Below are 12,531 nucleotides of genomic sequence, written 5' to 3' on the forward strand. Positions count from 1 at the left end.
CACAAATTGGTGCGTTCACCATCTCGAGCCGCGCTTGGTCTGCCGGGTCTAACTTTCTGAAACATTGCTCATACATAATGTCAGATTAGCTTCCAGTGTCCACCAGGACCTTTGACACTTCGTAATGAGCAATGTGTGTGGTGATGACGAGAGGGCTGCTGATTGAAGGGCCTCCCCTGATTCTTGGGAAGATAACTTGCTGTCGCGCCAATCTCCGTGGATTTGCGCGCTTCTCTTTTTTGACGTCTGCCCTTGTCGTCCCCCCTCAGCCACACAGATTCTTTTGTATTTCTTGCTGGCAGAGGCTCCTTCCGGTTGCTCATCCTCTATTCTTGGGTTTTTCACCAAGTGAGCCAGCCTGCCTGATTTTACATCCTTCTCGATCGCATCCTTTAAATGATGGCATGCGTCGGTGTTGTGGCCCGGGGACCTGTGAAATTCACAATATTTGCCACTGTTTTGCGGTCCCTTGTAGTGTAGTTGCTTGGGGGGCTTGAATTGGACATTCTCAGTACTTAACACCTGTGAAGGTGTTTTAGTGAGGGGAGTCCATATTCTTGGCAGAGGTCTGCTAGGATCTCTGCCGCCCTCCCTCTTGTCACCCTCCCCGCGATTACGAACATCTTTTTGGGGCTGGGGTGAGCTTGGTTGCGTTTGCTTTTCTGCGGAAGAAAAACTTGTTGGTTGCAACCTGGACCATACAGAGTTCTGTTTGGCCCTCTTCGCTTTGCTGCGCGGTGATTCAGCCTGATGCGCTCTTTCTCTTGCCCTATCTTGGGCAATCTGCTTTTCATTTCTCGCGAAGACTCGCGATGCTTCCATTAGTTTTGCCCAAGTGGTGGGCATACCATCTCTGCTTACGAGAGCTCGGCGGAGTTGATCACTGCGCGCGCCTTGTATAAAAGCCACGCGCAGGAGTTGCTCAGTTATACCCCCGATTGCCAGAGACTCCTGATTGAAACGAGTGATGTAGTCCTCAATCGTTTCATCATTCCTGCGCACGCAGTGCATGATGTCATCAGGATCGCGCGTGTGTCTGCGCTGCTGTACGAAGTGGGCTTGGAACTTTTCCAATAGTTCCTCGAACCCATCAATTTGCCCAGTCGGCAAGCTCTCGAACCAGACACGCGCCGCGCCCGTAAGGCAGCGGGCAAACATGTGACACCATGTTGGCATCGTCCAGCTCTCTAGGTTTCCCGTGTTATAGAAACCTTGCAAAAAGTCATCTGGATCTGTTGTGCCATCATATTTGCCCAGACCACTTGGCATCTTGGTCTTGTGCTGGATGGGGGCCTTAGCGATGCGCTCAGTAAATTTTGAGTGCTTCACTAAGATGGCCGGCCTGTACGGCGTGGTTACGTCCACTTGCCCCCTCACTGGCGGGCTGTACGGCATGTGCAGATCCAGATCTGCTCTGGCTCCAGGCGCCATGTTCACAGGCGCGCGGAGTTGTGAGCCTCCTGCATGAGTATCTCGCATCTTCCTCATGCTATGCACTTCCTCATCACTGAACTCAGTGTGTGCAGTGTGAACAGAATGTCCGTCTTCCGGCGCGCGCGGCCTTTTTGTAGTCTGCTTATCAAACGCTTGCCTTTGTGTTTGGTCGGCTAGATTTTTCTGTTTGACCATTTCATTGTACTTTTCCATTAGACGCCGCTGCTCGTTTATGAGCCATTCATTCGGATCATTTGTTTCTTCTTCTGGACCCATTGGTCCTTTCAGTTTCACGCCGGCAAGATTTTGTAACGTGAGATCGTCTGGAGGAGTTTCAGTCTGGCCGTGAGGGGTTGTGATGAAGGGACGGTTACTGGTGGCACGCGTAGAATCACGCGGCACCCTCAGAAACTGCTGTCCCTCATTGACACCCTCACGTTCAATATCCTCCAGAGCTTGATCAGCGTTACGAACGCCAGAAACCATGGTGATTGATTTTTTTTATGTAGATCTGATGAGATCTGATTGCCGTTTGTAACAGTGGATGGCGCCAATGAAGAAACGTGGATCTACTCACTGGTAGGAGATCTACTTTCCTCGGGTTTTGATTGTACTATTTCACCGATTGTTCTTCTGGATCCGTGTTCTTCCACCTACAAAATGAACAACGCCGTTAACTTACCCCTCAGAAAGGGACAGAGGGGTCCTCTTTGGGGTAACCCTCCGGCGTGAGAATAAGTATGTGTAGGAGAAGATAATAATGTGTGAGTCAGGGAATCTGGAGAGTATTGCTTAATAGCTCAATACTGTATGATTGTGTGACTGTGTGTTTGTATGTAACTGACTGTGAGTGAATGTAATTCAATATGATTGAATGTAATATCACTGCTTGTAACTGTCAATGATTGAGTACGAATGTGTTCATCAAAGTGGAGTTGATGCTGTATTTATAGTGCTAGGGTTTCCACTGATTGGGCTCAGCCTCGTTGGCCTCCTCCAATCGCACTGCGCCACGTGTCCTCTGGGACACCTGGCGCTTTCTCGTTGGTTGTAATCACGTGGTAGCACATGTGTCATGCTGAGTTGTCGATCTTTCGTTTGGCAGCTGTCAACATCAGCATATTCTTATTCCTTAAAAAGATACCTTCTGGAAGGTTGTCTGACGTGCACAATCAAGGTTGCCCTAATCCTGATAAGGACGAGGTCGATTGTGTGCATGTGTGATATGCGCCAATCCTGAGGATGCGCGAGGTCTTCTCTTTATTCTCACGCGCAGATGTTTCATGCGCAGATGTGATATGCACGAGCATGTGATATGCGCCGCGCGCTGATGCGCCGCGCGCATATGTGATGCGCGAGCATATGTGTGCCTGGGCATATGTGGTGCCTGGGCATATGATGCCTGAGCATGTTTTGTATGCGCCATGCGCATAGGTTTTGGCTTTGTGCCTTCATAATGTCTTTATCTTGTGGGTTGACCCGCCTTGCTCGGTGTTGAGGCGGGTACATACCTCTTCAATATTATAAATTACTTAATAAGTAGTGATTACATTGAAACAGAAGGCAACCTGTTTGTGACCCGTCTAAGCCATTTAGTATCCAACTTAATTAAATGGCTATGGTTATTCTTACGCAAACCCCACAAAGAATAAGAATAATAATTATAATATGGTGATTCCTCCAGGGTACTATAACCTGAACCGTAAAGATGGAGTTTCATTGGCAGGCAATCTCATCAATTAACATGGGGAAGGGTTTAGCGTAATTAGTTGTTTAACTTTAGGTTTACCGATAAGTTTTAAGGTTAATAGTTTAGAATTTATTGTTTAAGGTACTAGCATTTGGTGTTATTCGTTTTGGTTTTAGTACGCTTTCGGTTTTCTCAGTTTTTCTTATTTGAGTTTGAAAATTATACGGCTGAAAATAATAAATTTACATAAATAGATAATTTTTATTAATTATTAACTAATTGGTTATTACACATTCGGCCAATAATATTTGAGTTGTCTATTATTAAATTTTTTATATATTACTTAAAATAAAAAATAAGAATCTAGAAATTCGATTCGGTTCATTTTTTCGGTTTCGGATCGCTTTGTGCGGTTTCTTGCACGCCCCTAGCTTAGTCTTAGGGTTTAGATTTACAGTTAGAACTAGGTTAGAACCCGCGTGATACACGGGTTAGTAAAAAATATATAATAAAAAAACACATGTGGTAATAATAAAACAAAACCGATAAATAAATGATAATATGCTAAAGTTAAAATACAAAGCGATTAAAAAATGAAAAGGGTGAGAAGGAATAGGATTATGAAACATGGCAATCTTCCCATCAAACTAATTTTAGGAAGGAAGGGTATTTTTGGAACTTTATTGGTTTATTTTCTAAACCCAGATCTTTATCAATTTACACCATATACATACCATATACATGACAATCGACCATCAATAAGAATCGATCTATAGATCTAGCAAATTATACATCTTAATTGGTGAAATCAAATCGAATATTACAAACTCAAGCTATGAACGATGAAGGATTTGGTACGAATTCAGATACAAACTCTGCCATGAACGATGATGGATCTGGTACTATTTTTCTCCATTTATTTTGATTCAATTGATTGATTCAGTTTATTTGATCCAATTTTTTTATTCAAAGTGTATTGAATCAATTTAATGTTTTGCTTCAATTTGATAAATCGATTTTTATTGTATCATTTGATTTTCGTTTGTAACATCATTGTGTCTTACTGATAAAATAAGTTTCTGCTAGCATTGTGTTATATTTTATATTGAAATTTGTGTATACTTAACAGAGTTTTATTGATTTTGATGTTGGAGTTTACAATGAACTTGGTGAAGAACGTGTATCCCCGAGGTCTGGAAAAATATATTACAAACCTGTTGTGAGTCTTAAACCTGTTAAAGGTATGGTGTTTGATTCTGTTGAGCTTGCCTATGGTTTTTATGTTAGCTATGCTCATGCTAGTGGTTTTAGTGTTAGGAAGAATAGTGCATACACTAATAATGGTCTTTTGAAATTGAAGTATTATGTTTGTTCTAAGGAAGGGTTTAAAAGTGGAAGTAAGTATAGTTATAACATTATGAAAATTTCGAGTTCAAAATATCAATTTCCAAAGTTAAGGGACAAAATTTGCCAAAATCCAAACCTGAGGGTTAAAAATAAAAAAATCTGTTTTCTTGTCCTATCGCGCTACGCGACGGGATTAAAAGACAAGCCCTTCGCATATCGCGAAGGGCTTGGTCAAAAACATTCTAGAAGTGGTCAATGGTGATACGCGATCACCAAAGGCCAACGTCATCACGTATCGCGATGACGTGGCCTGACACCTCTGGCACAAGAGCTGCCACGTGTCCACACGTGGCACCCCTTCCGCCACGTGTCCCGACACGTGGCCACACGTGGCACGTCGTCCGCCACATGTCAACACGTGGCACACCGTCTGCCACGTGGCAGACCTATATGGGGACTGGTTAGGCTTACGTCGCGCTACGCGACGGGCGCCCAGGAGCCCATCGCGATGGGATCCCAAATTTTGTCTATAAATAGCAGGTCCTGGATCTCATTTCTTCACACCACAAATCAGTCATCCTTTCTCTCTCTAACATCTCTCTACAATACCCTAATCACATACTCGATCCACCTCGATAAACGTGCCATAATTCCTCGATAAGCGTGCCCGATCCTCAGTTTCTGTGCCGACGTTTCCTCGAAGTTCGTGCCATCCTCCACCCACATTAACCAAGAAGGTGTTTGTTCTCGAAAGGTGTGCCGTTAATTGTTGAAGATTGGTATTATCGTTGGCGTGCCATGGAAGGTGTACCAAAGTTGATCAAGAAAGTGAAGTGGCGTTGGAGTGCTGCTCGAGTTCTTAGGGTTTCCAAAACGCCAACAAGGTTAGGCGTAACGACAAATGAATATAATATAATATTATATTAAAGGCTTAAGCCTTAAGTCCAGGTCATACTCGATACCTCGATAAAAGAAAAATAAACATAACAAAGAAAAGAATAAAAGATTGAATAGTAAATATGTATATATGTGTGCAAGTATATATGTATATTCTTTGTTATGATAATATTATTTAAGTAATAATGAGTATTCTTAAATAATAAAAGAAAAAGAATACGCTTCTTAGAGAAGAAGAAACGTCGGGTTTTATATATAAACTAAAGGTTTATAATTACTTTTAAACTAAAGGTTTTCAAGTAAAAAGAGATTTATGAACTAAAGGTTCAACGAGGTAAAGTTTATAAAATAAGACTAAAGGTCCTAAGCTGGATTGTGTATCTGACTAACAAATGGTTATACTCGTACTATAGGTGCGAGATAGCAAGGGAAAGACCCTCGGACGGTGTTGAAGCCAATCCCAAAGCGATAAGGTGAATACGCCCCCAAACTTTTACAAACTTGTTTTCAAATGAGTCAAACATGTTATATGAAAATTGTTTACAAGGAACTACGTGTTCCTAAAACCGTTATAAATAAGGGTATAAGCCTAGCCCTCAGGCTATAGTATATGTGTGTCTGGATCCTTATATATGTGGTAGTACGCGGTGGGCACATCGCACCACGCTTGGCCGTAGGACGCTTTCCTATAGGAAGCACGACCATGTGTATACTTACGGGTACTTAACTAAGTCGAACGCTGTGGTGTTTGCTGACGTGACCTAGTGTAGAGGCTCAAGTTTATAATTGTGTTATTTAACTTTGTTATTCCTAAGCCACGATGGGCCGAGGCAGGCGTAGTCTCGAGGGGTAATAAAGTAAAAGAAAATATTTTAGCGTCAGCGTGTTCACCAACATTCGTTGCTGACGTATTTTATTACATTTTGCATGTGAACAAGGATAGCGCTTGGAGTGACGAAGTGCTACTAATATCCGATGGCTCGGATTTATTTTGTATAAACTTAACATACTAAAATGGTGGTTTGTAGTTATAAACAAGTAATGTTTTGTTAACAACTTAAACGGGTATTTTATAATCCAGTCTTATGAATATATATATATATATATATATATATATATATATATATATATGTTACATTTTGATCCTTAAAGTTTTATAAAGTCTTCCGCTTACAAACGTAACTCTGATTTAATTAACAAATGTGGAACCAACTGTTAGTCGCACTCCTAGGCCCAAGATGGGGGTGTGACAATGGTACATTAGATGATGCAAATAATGGTAAAAGAAAGCGTAGAAACCATCGAAGAGAACCGGATGCGGTGCACATATTAAGTTTAGGTTGAACGATAAAAACAAATATGAGGTTTATTTTTTTGAAGAAGATCATAACCACAGTTTCGTGCATAAAGATGATATTCAGTTTTTAACATCTGCGAGAAGGGTAGATTACGTAAAAGAAAGTGTTATTCAAGCGTTGTCTCAAGTAAATCTAGGGCCTGTTAGAGCGTTTAATATTTTGAAGAGTTTGTATGGTGGTTATGAGCAGGTAGGTGCAATAAAGAATGACTTTAAGAATTTTAAGACGCGTCAAAGTGAATACATTAGTGAATACGATGCAGATATGGTAATTAAACGTCTTGAGAAGAGAAGCATTGTCCCAATTTTTCATTTGATTACACTTTTAAAGAAGACGGAACTTTAGGCGGTTTGTTCTAGGCTGATGAGAATTCAAAGAAAAGTTACTTGGTTTTTGGTGATGTTGTAGGGTTTGATGCTACCTATCGATCAAACAAGTAAGACTCAAAATTTCACTGTGTCTTTCTTCAATAATTGTGTATTTTTTATTTTTTTTTTAACTTTTTGATTTTGTTTTCTAGGTATGATATGGTGTTTGTCCGTTTCACTGGTATAGATAACCACAATAGGAATATTACACTTGGTGCTGCGCTTCTTGGATCTGAAACTGCTGACTCATACAGGTGGTTATTGAGGGAATATGCCCATGCCTTTGGTTCTGCACCTAAAGTAGTTGTTACTGACCAAGATGCCGCTATGAAAAGGGCTATTCAGGATGTTTTTCCAAATAGCCGACATAGATTATGTATGTGGCATATTTGGGAGAAAGTGACTAGTAAGGTATTGTGTCATATTTATGCATTGTGTCATATTTATGCATTGTGTCATATTTTTATGCATTACTCTGTTTCTGTATTGTCTCATATTTATGCATTGTGTCTTTTTTCATTGTGTCATAATACTCAGTTTCTGTTTCTGTATTGTGTCATATTTATGTTTTTTGTCATATTTATGCGTTGTGTCATATTTATGCATTGTGTCATATTTGTAGGTTGGGCCAGCGACGCCTAATGTTGCTAAGTTCAAAGAAAAATTAGCTGATATTGTGTGGACAAATTCTATTACAACAGATGAGTTTGAAGAGAAATGGCCCTCAATTCTTTCTGAATATGGCTTAAGTGATCATGAGTGGTTGGTTAATCTTTATAAGATTAGAAAAGACTGGATGCCTGCGTATTATCTACAAGAGAATTTTTTTGGAGTTATGCGTACCACATCAAGATCAGAAAATGAGAACCATTTTTTTAACCAGTTTTGTAATCCAAGGTCAACATTAGTTGAGTTTTTTAGTCACTTTGAAGCGACAGTTGAGTGTCAATGGTATGAGCATAGAGGAAATGATCACCACTCTCGATACACCATTCCTGGTTTTATGAATCCAACGTTCATTCTTGAGAGTCAAGCTGCAAAAATTTTTTCACGGACGATTTTTTTATCAACAATTGGAGATTGAGGATGGTATTCATTGTTGTGCTTCTGTTACTAGACAACCTGTTGGTGATTTTTTGAAGTTTGAAATTGAGGATTTGAAGCAGCCATGCTCTACATTTTTTGAGGTTTCAATTCCTGTTTCTTTTTATTTTTGTTTTTTCTTATATTCGCTTTTCATTGTGTAATATTTAATGTTATTCATTGTGTTATTATATCTTTTTCTTTTTTGCTTTTGTGTAATATTTTTTTATTTTCTGTTAATCCTTTTTGTTTGTGTTCTTTTTGTGTAGGTTATGTATCGAGGTGCAGATCAAACAATATCATGCAGCTGCAAAAGATTTGAATTGTTCGGATTACTATGTAAACATAATTTTTATGTTCTTAGAATTAGTTTCGTAACAGAATTCCCAAAGAAGTATATTATTAGGCGATGGAAAAAGGAAGCTATTTCAAATGCGTCACTTTCTTCTTTTAGGCCCGAAGAGTTTGGGGAAAATCGTGCAGATGTTGAAGCTGTTCTTCGTCAAATTAGGTTTGCTCACGAGTATAAAATAAATAAATTGGTTAGTAACAAAGAACAAATGTGTCTTTATAGAGAGTATGTCAAAGATTACATGTCTAAGGCTGATGAGGCTCAAGTTGTTGCCCCGCCCCCAGCAGGAGAGATAGATTTGCAGAAATGACTGGAATGAGATAACCATGTAGTGTTAAAATCAGAAATCCTGTTAGAACAAGAACAAAAGGTTGTGCGAGTCATAAACATTTCAAGTCTGCTCGTGAGATAGCAATTAGTAAAGCTGGGTACAAACAAAGGGGATGTGGTTTCTGCAAAGGTGTAGGTCACACTATACGCACTTGCAAGTTATACTTACAAAGAATTAAAGAGAAAGAAGCAACAACCAGTTCAGGAGTTTCTTGTTTGCAAGATTCAGAGTCTCAATAAATTTTTACTTTAGTTTATTGTGTAATAATGGTCATTGTGTCTAATTCTCATTGTGTCATACTGGATTTTTTGTGTCTGAATTGAGTGGCTTACTTTTAGCTTTTATTGTGTTATAATGGTCATTGTGTCATATTTTATATATTTTGTTATAATGGTCATTGTGTCATACTGGAATGTTTTTGGTTTAAATGTTAAGCATTAGAGAAAGAAGCAACAACCAGTTCAGAAGTTTTATTGTGTAATAATAGTCATTGTGTCAAATTCACATTGTGTCATATTTTATATATTGTGTTATAATGGTCATTGTGTCATACTGGAATGTTTTTGGTCTAAATCTTTAAGCATTAAAGAGAAAGAAGCAACAACCAGTTCAGAAGTTTTTTATTGTGTAATAATGGTCATTTGTGTCATATTTTATATATTGTGTAATAATGGTCATTGTGTCAAATTCTCATTGTGTTATATTTCTAGCTTTTATACTTCAGCTGTCATAAACCGTTCAAACTAATCAATTTTAACATGGCCATTGTGTCATATTTCTAGCTTTTATACTTCAGCTGTCATAAACCATTCAAACTAATCAATTTTAACATGGTCATTGTGTCATATTTTATACATTGTGTAATAATGGTCATTGTGTCAATTTCTCATTATGTCATATTTCTAACTTTTATACTTCAGCTGTTATAAACCATTCAAACTAATCAATTTTAACATGGTCATTGTGCCATAAACATAGTAATATTAAAAATGACAAATACGATCATACGATGCATGTTTCATATAATATTCAAGACGAACCAAAATACATTCAAGTTTAAAAAAACAAAAACACATACCAACCATACATTCGGTCTTCAATCTACTTCTCTAGCCAACCTTTTAAGTATTCTCTTTTTCGCCTTACTTTGGAGTTTTTTTCTGTCTGCTGCTGATTTTACCATATAAAGTTTAACCCTTTCTATAACAAAGTTTTTGTTCTCATTTATGTCATGCAAAACAATCTTAGCGGCATACTTCCTGCGTAGATCTATGATTTGCGCCTCTAGCTTTTTGGTTTACTCCTTCAAGAAACCACATGCCCAATTATTCGCTTCCTCACCCTTATAAGTCTCCATATGCCTCATCAAAAGAATCCCACAATCAATGTAATTGGTTAAGGTTTTCCATGGCATTTGCAATTCTTCAATTTTTGCAGCTTTCATAAGGATTGCCTTCGGATGTGATATATGATCAATGTAAGCTTCAAAAGCTTGTTTCTGAAAAAAAAACAAAAAATTAGTTTGTGTTTTCTAAAACAAAAAAAATAGGCGTGAAATATGATCGATTTTGTATACTTATTGTTTTTTTCGTAACCATTCTCTTCACAGCTTAAAGTTGATGCAATGTTGTCAATGAGAACAATCCTTATGTCTTTTAGGTTGAATCAGATGACATAAAAGTGGTGTGCCTGAATAATTGGTACAAATACAATATCAATGTCTTCAATAATTTCCATTTTTTCTTTCTTTAAAAGTTCAGTCATTTTACTCCTGAACTGATCTGAACTGGTGGTATTAGATAAGGAAAAATATGTAAATATTACACAAAACATATAATACGACCCAAAATGACACAATGACACAATGTACTTACAATCATTGGGATATTGCAAAACAGACGATGTACAGATTTCTTTCCCCTTGTCTTCTCTCCATCGTTTAAAATATGTGACCACGCATTTATAACATCGGTATGATTAATTATCATACCTCCTCTGTCTCCAAGTATTCATCTTTACCAGACTCTGTTTCCATTATGTTATATTTTCCAGGCTCTATTTCCATTGTGTTAAATTTTCCAGGCTCTGTTTCCATTGTGTTATACTTTCCAGACTCTGTTTCCATTGTGTCATCTTCATCTGACTCATCTCCATCTGTTCCCATTGTGTCATCTTCACCAGACTCATCTTCATCTGACTCTGTTTCAAATACAAATCGCATTTCCACAATGATCATGTTACACCATAGTGAATGAAACAAAATATAATAAGACATAACATGTTAAGTTAAATACCTCGAATATTAGCTTGGATATCACTTTGATTGTGTTTTTTTATAACAAATTTTATTGACTTTTTCGATTCTTTAACCTTTTTCTTCATTGTGTCTTTCCCTTTGTTTATAAGATAGTTTTCCTCAAACTCCACTAATGTAGTTAAGTCAATCTTTTCAACTATTTTAGAATCTTTAACCCATTTCTTCTTGCGGAAAGTTTCTGTCACTAGTAGATATATATAATCTGTTCACAATAAAAAAAAATTTATGTCGCTGGTAGATATATATAATCTGTTCACAATAAAAAAAACAATAATCAGAATACTATATAACTTCCATTGTGTAATATATATTTATTATTTTATCGCGAGTAACAACATCGGGCCATTGTAAAATGCGTCAACATCACCAGTCCATCCTTTCCGTGTTTCTTTGAGACATTCTATAATGTAGTCACACCAATTCAAGCTTCTTATGTTAGTGTTTTTCGTTACCGATGTCAAAAACCTTTGATTGACAGTATTGCTCATCATCGTTTCCCCCATTACAGTGAAAAACATAACCAAAAAGTTTAGCTTGAACATCCTTCCAGAGTCTTTTCTGTTCTTCATTTCATCAAAAAAATAGCTTACAAATATCTTGCTCGGTATGCTATCACCAAATTGACTCCTCCATTCTTTTACAACAGGATCCTTTTTGTTTGGTTTTCTCCTTGTTTGTACCTTCACGCCACCATTTGGTATTCCAAAAACTTCATTGATCAACGTATTCGTTATATTAAAGCGAAGTACTCCATTAAACACCAAGTTTGTTACTGGATCATAGTTTTCAAGGAGCCAATAAGCAAAGGCAGTAGGGACTGTGTGTGTATTAATTGATAATGTTTCACCAAACCCCATCTCAATTACTGCTTTTCTCTGATTATCGTCCAAGTTATCAATGAAATCAGTAAGGTTTGATGGCGAACACCTCATGTTTAACTTCTGATGTGTAAATGGGAAGTATTTTGGTTCTTGTTTCTGTTTTGGAATAACAGCCGCTACTAACTTCCTCTTTTTGTTTTCCGGTTCTTTCTTACTTGGAACTTCTCCCTTCTTCTTGTTATCACATGTTGGTTCTTTCTCTTTGCGTGACTTTGATATTTTTTGGTTGCGGAAAACTTGAATAGGAATCATCAAATCATCACCTACAATAAAAGTAAAATAGGTAATTGACACAATAACACAACAACCTAACCGCACAAATAGCACAATAATATCAACAAAATCTCACACAAATAATCTAATATGACACAATAACACAACAACCTAACCGCATAAACGACACATTAATATCAACAAACTCTCACACAAATAATCTAATACGACACAATAACACAACAGCCTAACCGCACAAA

At 37.7% G+C, this 12,531-nt stretch overlaps 1 protein-coding gene across 1 annotated transcript; it reads left to right on the forward strand.

Annotated features, from left to right (window-relative positions):
• The first annotated feature begins 4,014 nt into the window (after positions 1-4,014).
• LOC143584507 (protein FAR1-RELATED SEQUENCE 5-like) lies at positions 4,015-8,839 on the forward strand. The gene is made up of 8 exons (XM_077066543.1): positions 4,015-4,023; positions 4,254-4,521; positions 6,749-6,993; positions 7,086-7,162; positions 7,247-7,505; positions 7,717-8,092; positions 8,447-8,459; positions 8,542-8,839. Exons 1-8 carry the CDS (start codon positions 4,015-4,017, stop codon positions 8,837-8,839), a joined length of 1,545 nt encoding a protein of 514 aa, XP_076922658.1.
• Positions 8,840-12,531: the final 3,692 nt, after the last annotated feature.

The sequence above is a fragment of the Bidens hawaiensis genome, unplaced genomic scaffold, assembly GCF_021521415.1.
Source record: "Bidens hawaiensis isolate Kalapana, Puna unplaced genomic scaffold, B.hawaiensis_p1.1 tig00033146_1, whole genome shotgun sequence".
Taxonomy (NCBI): domain Eukaryota; kingdom Viridiplantae; phylum Streptophyta; class Magnoliopsida; order Asterales; family Asteraceae; genus Bidens; species Bidens hawaiensis.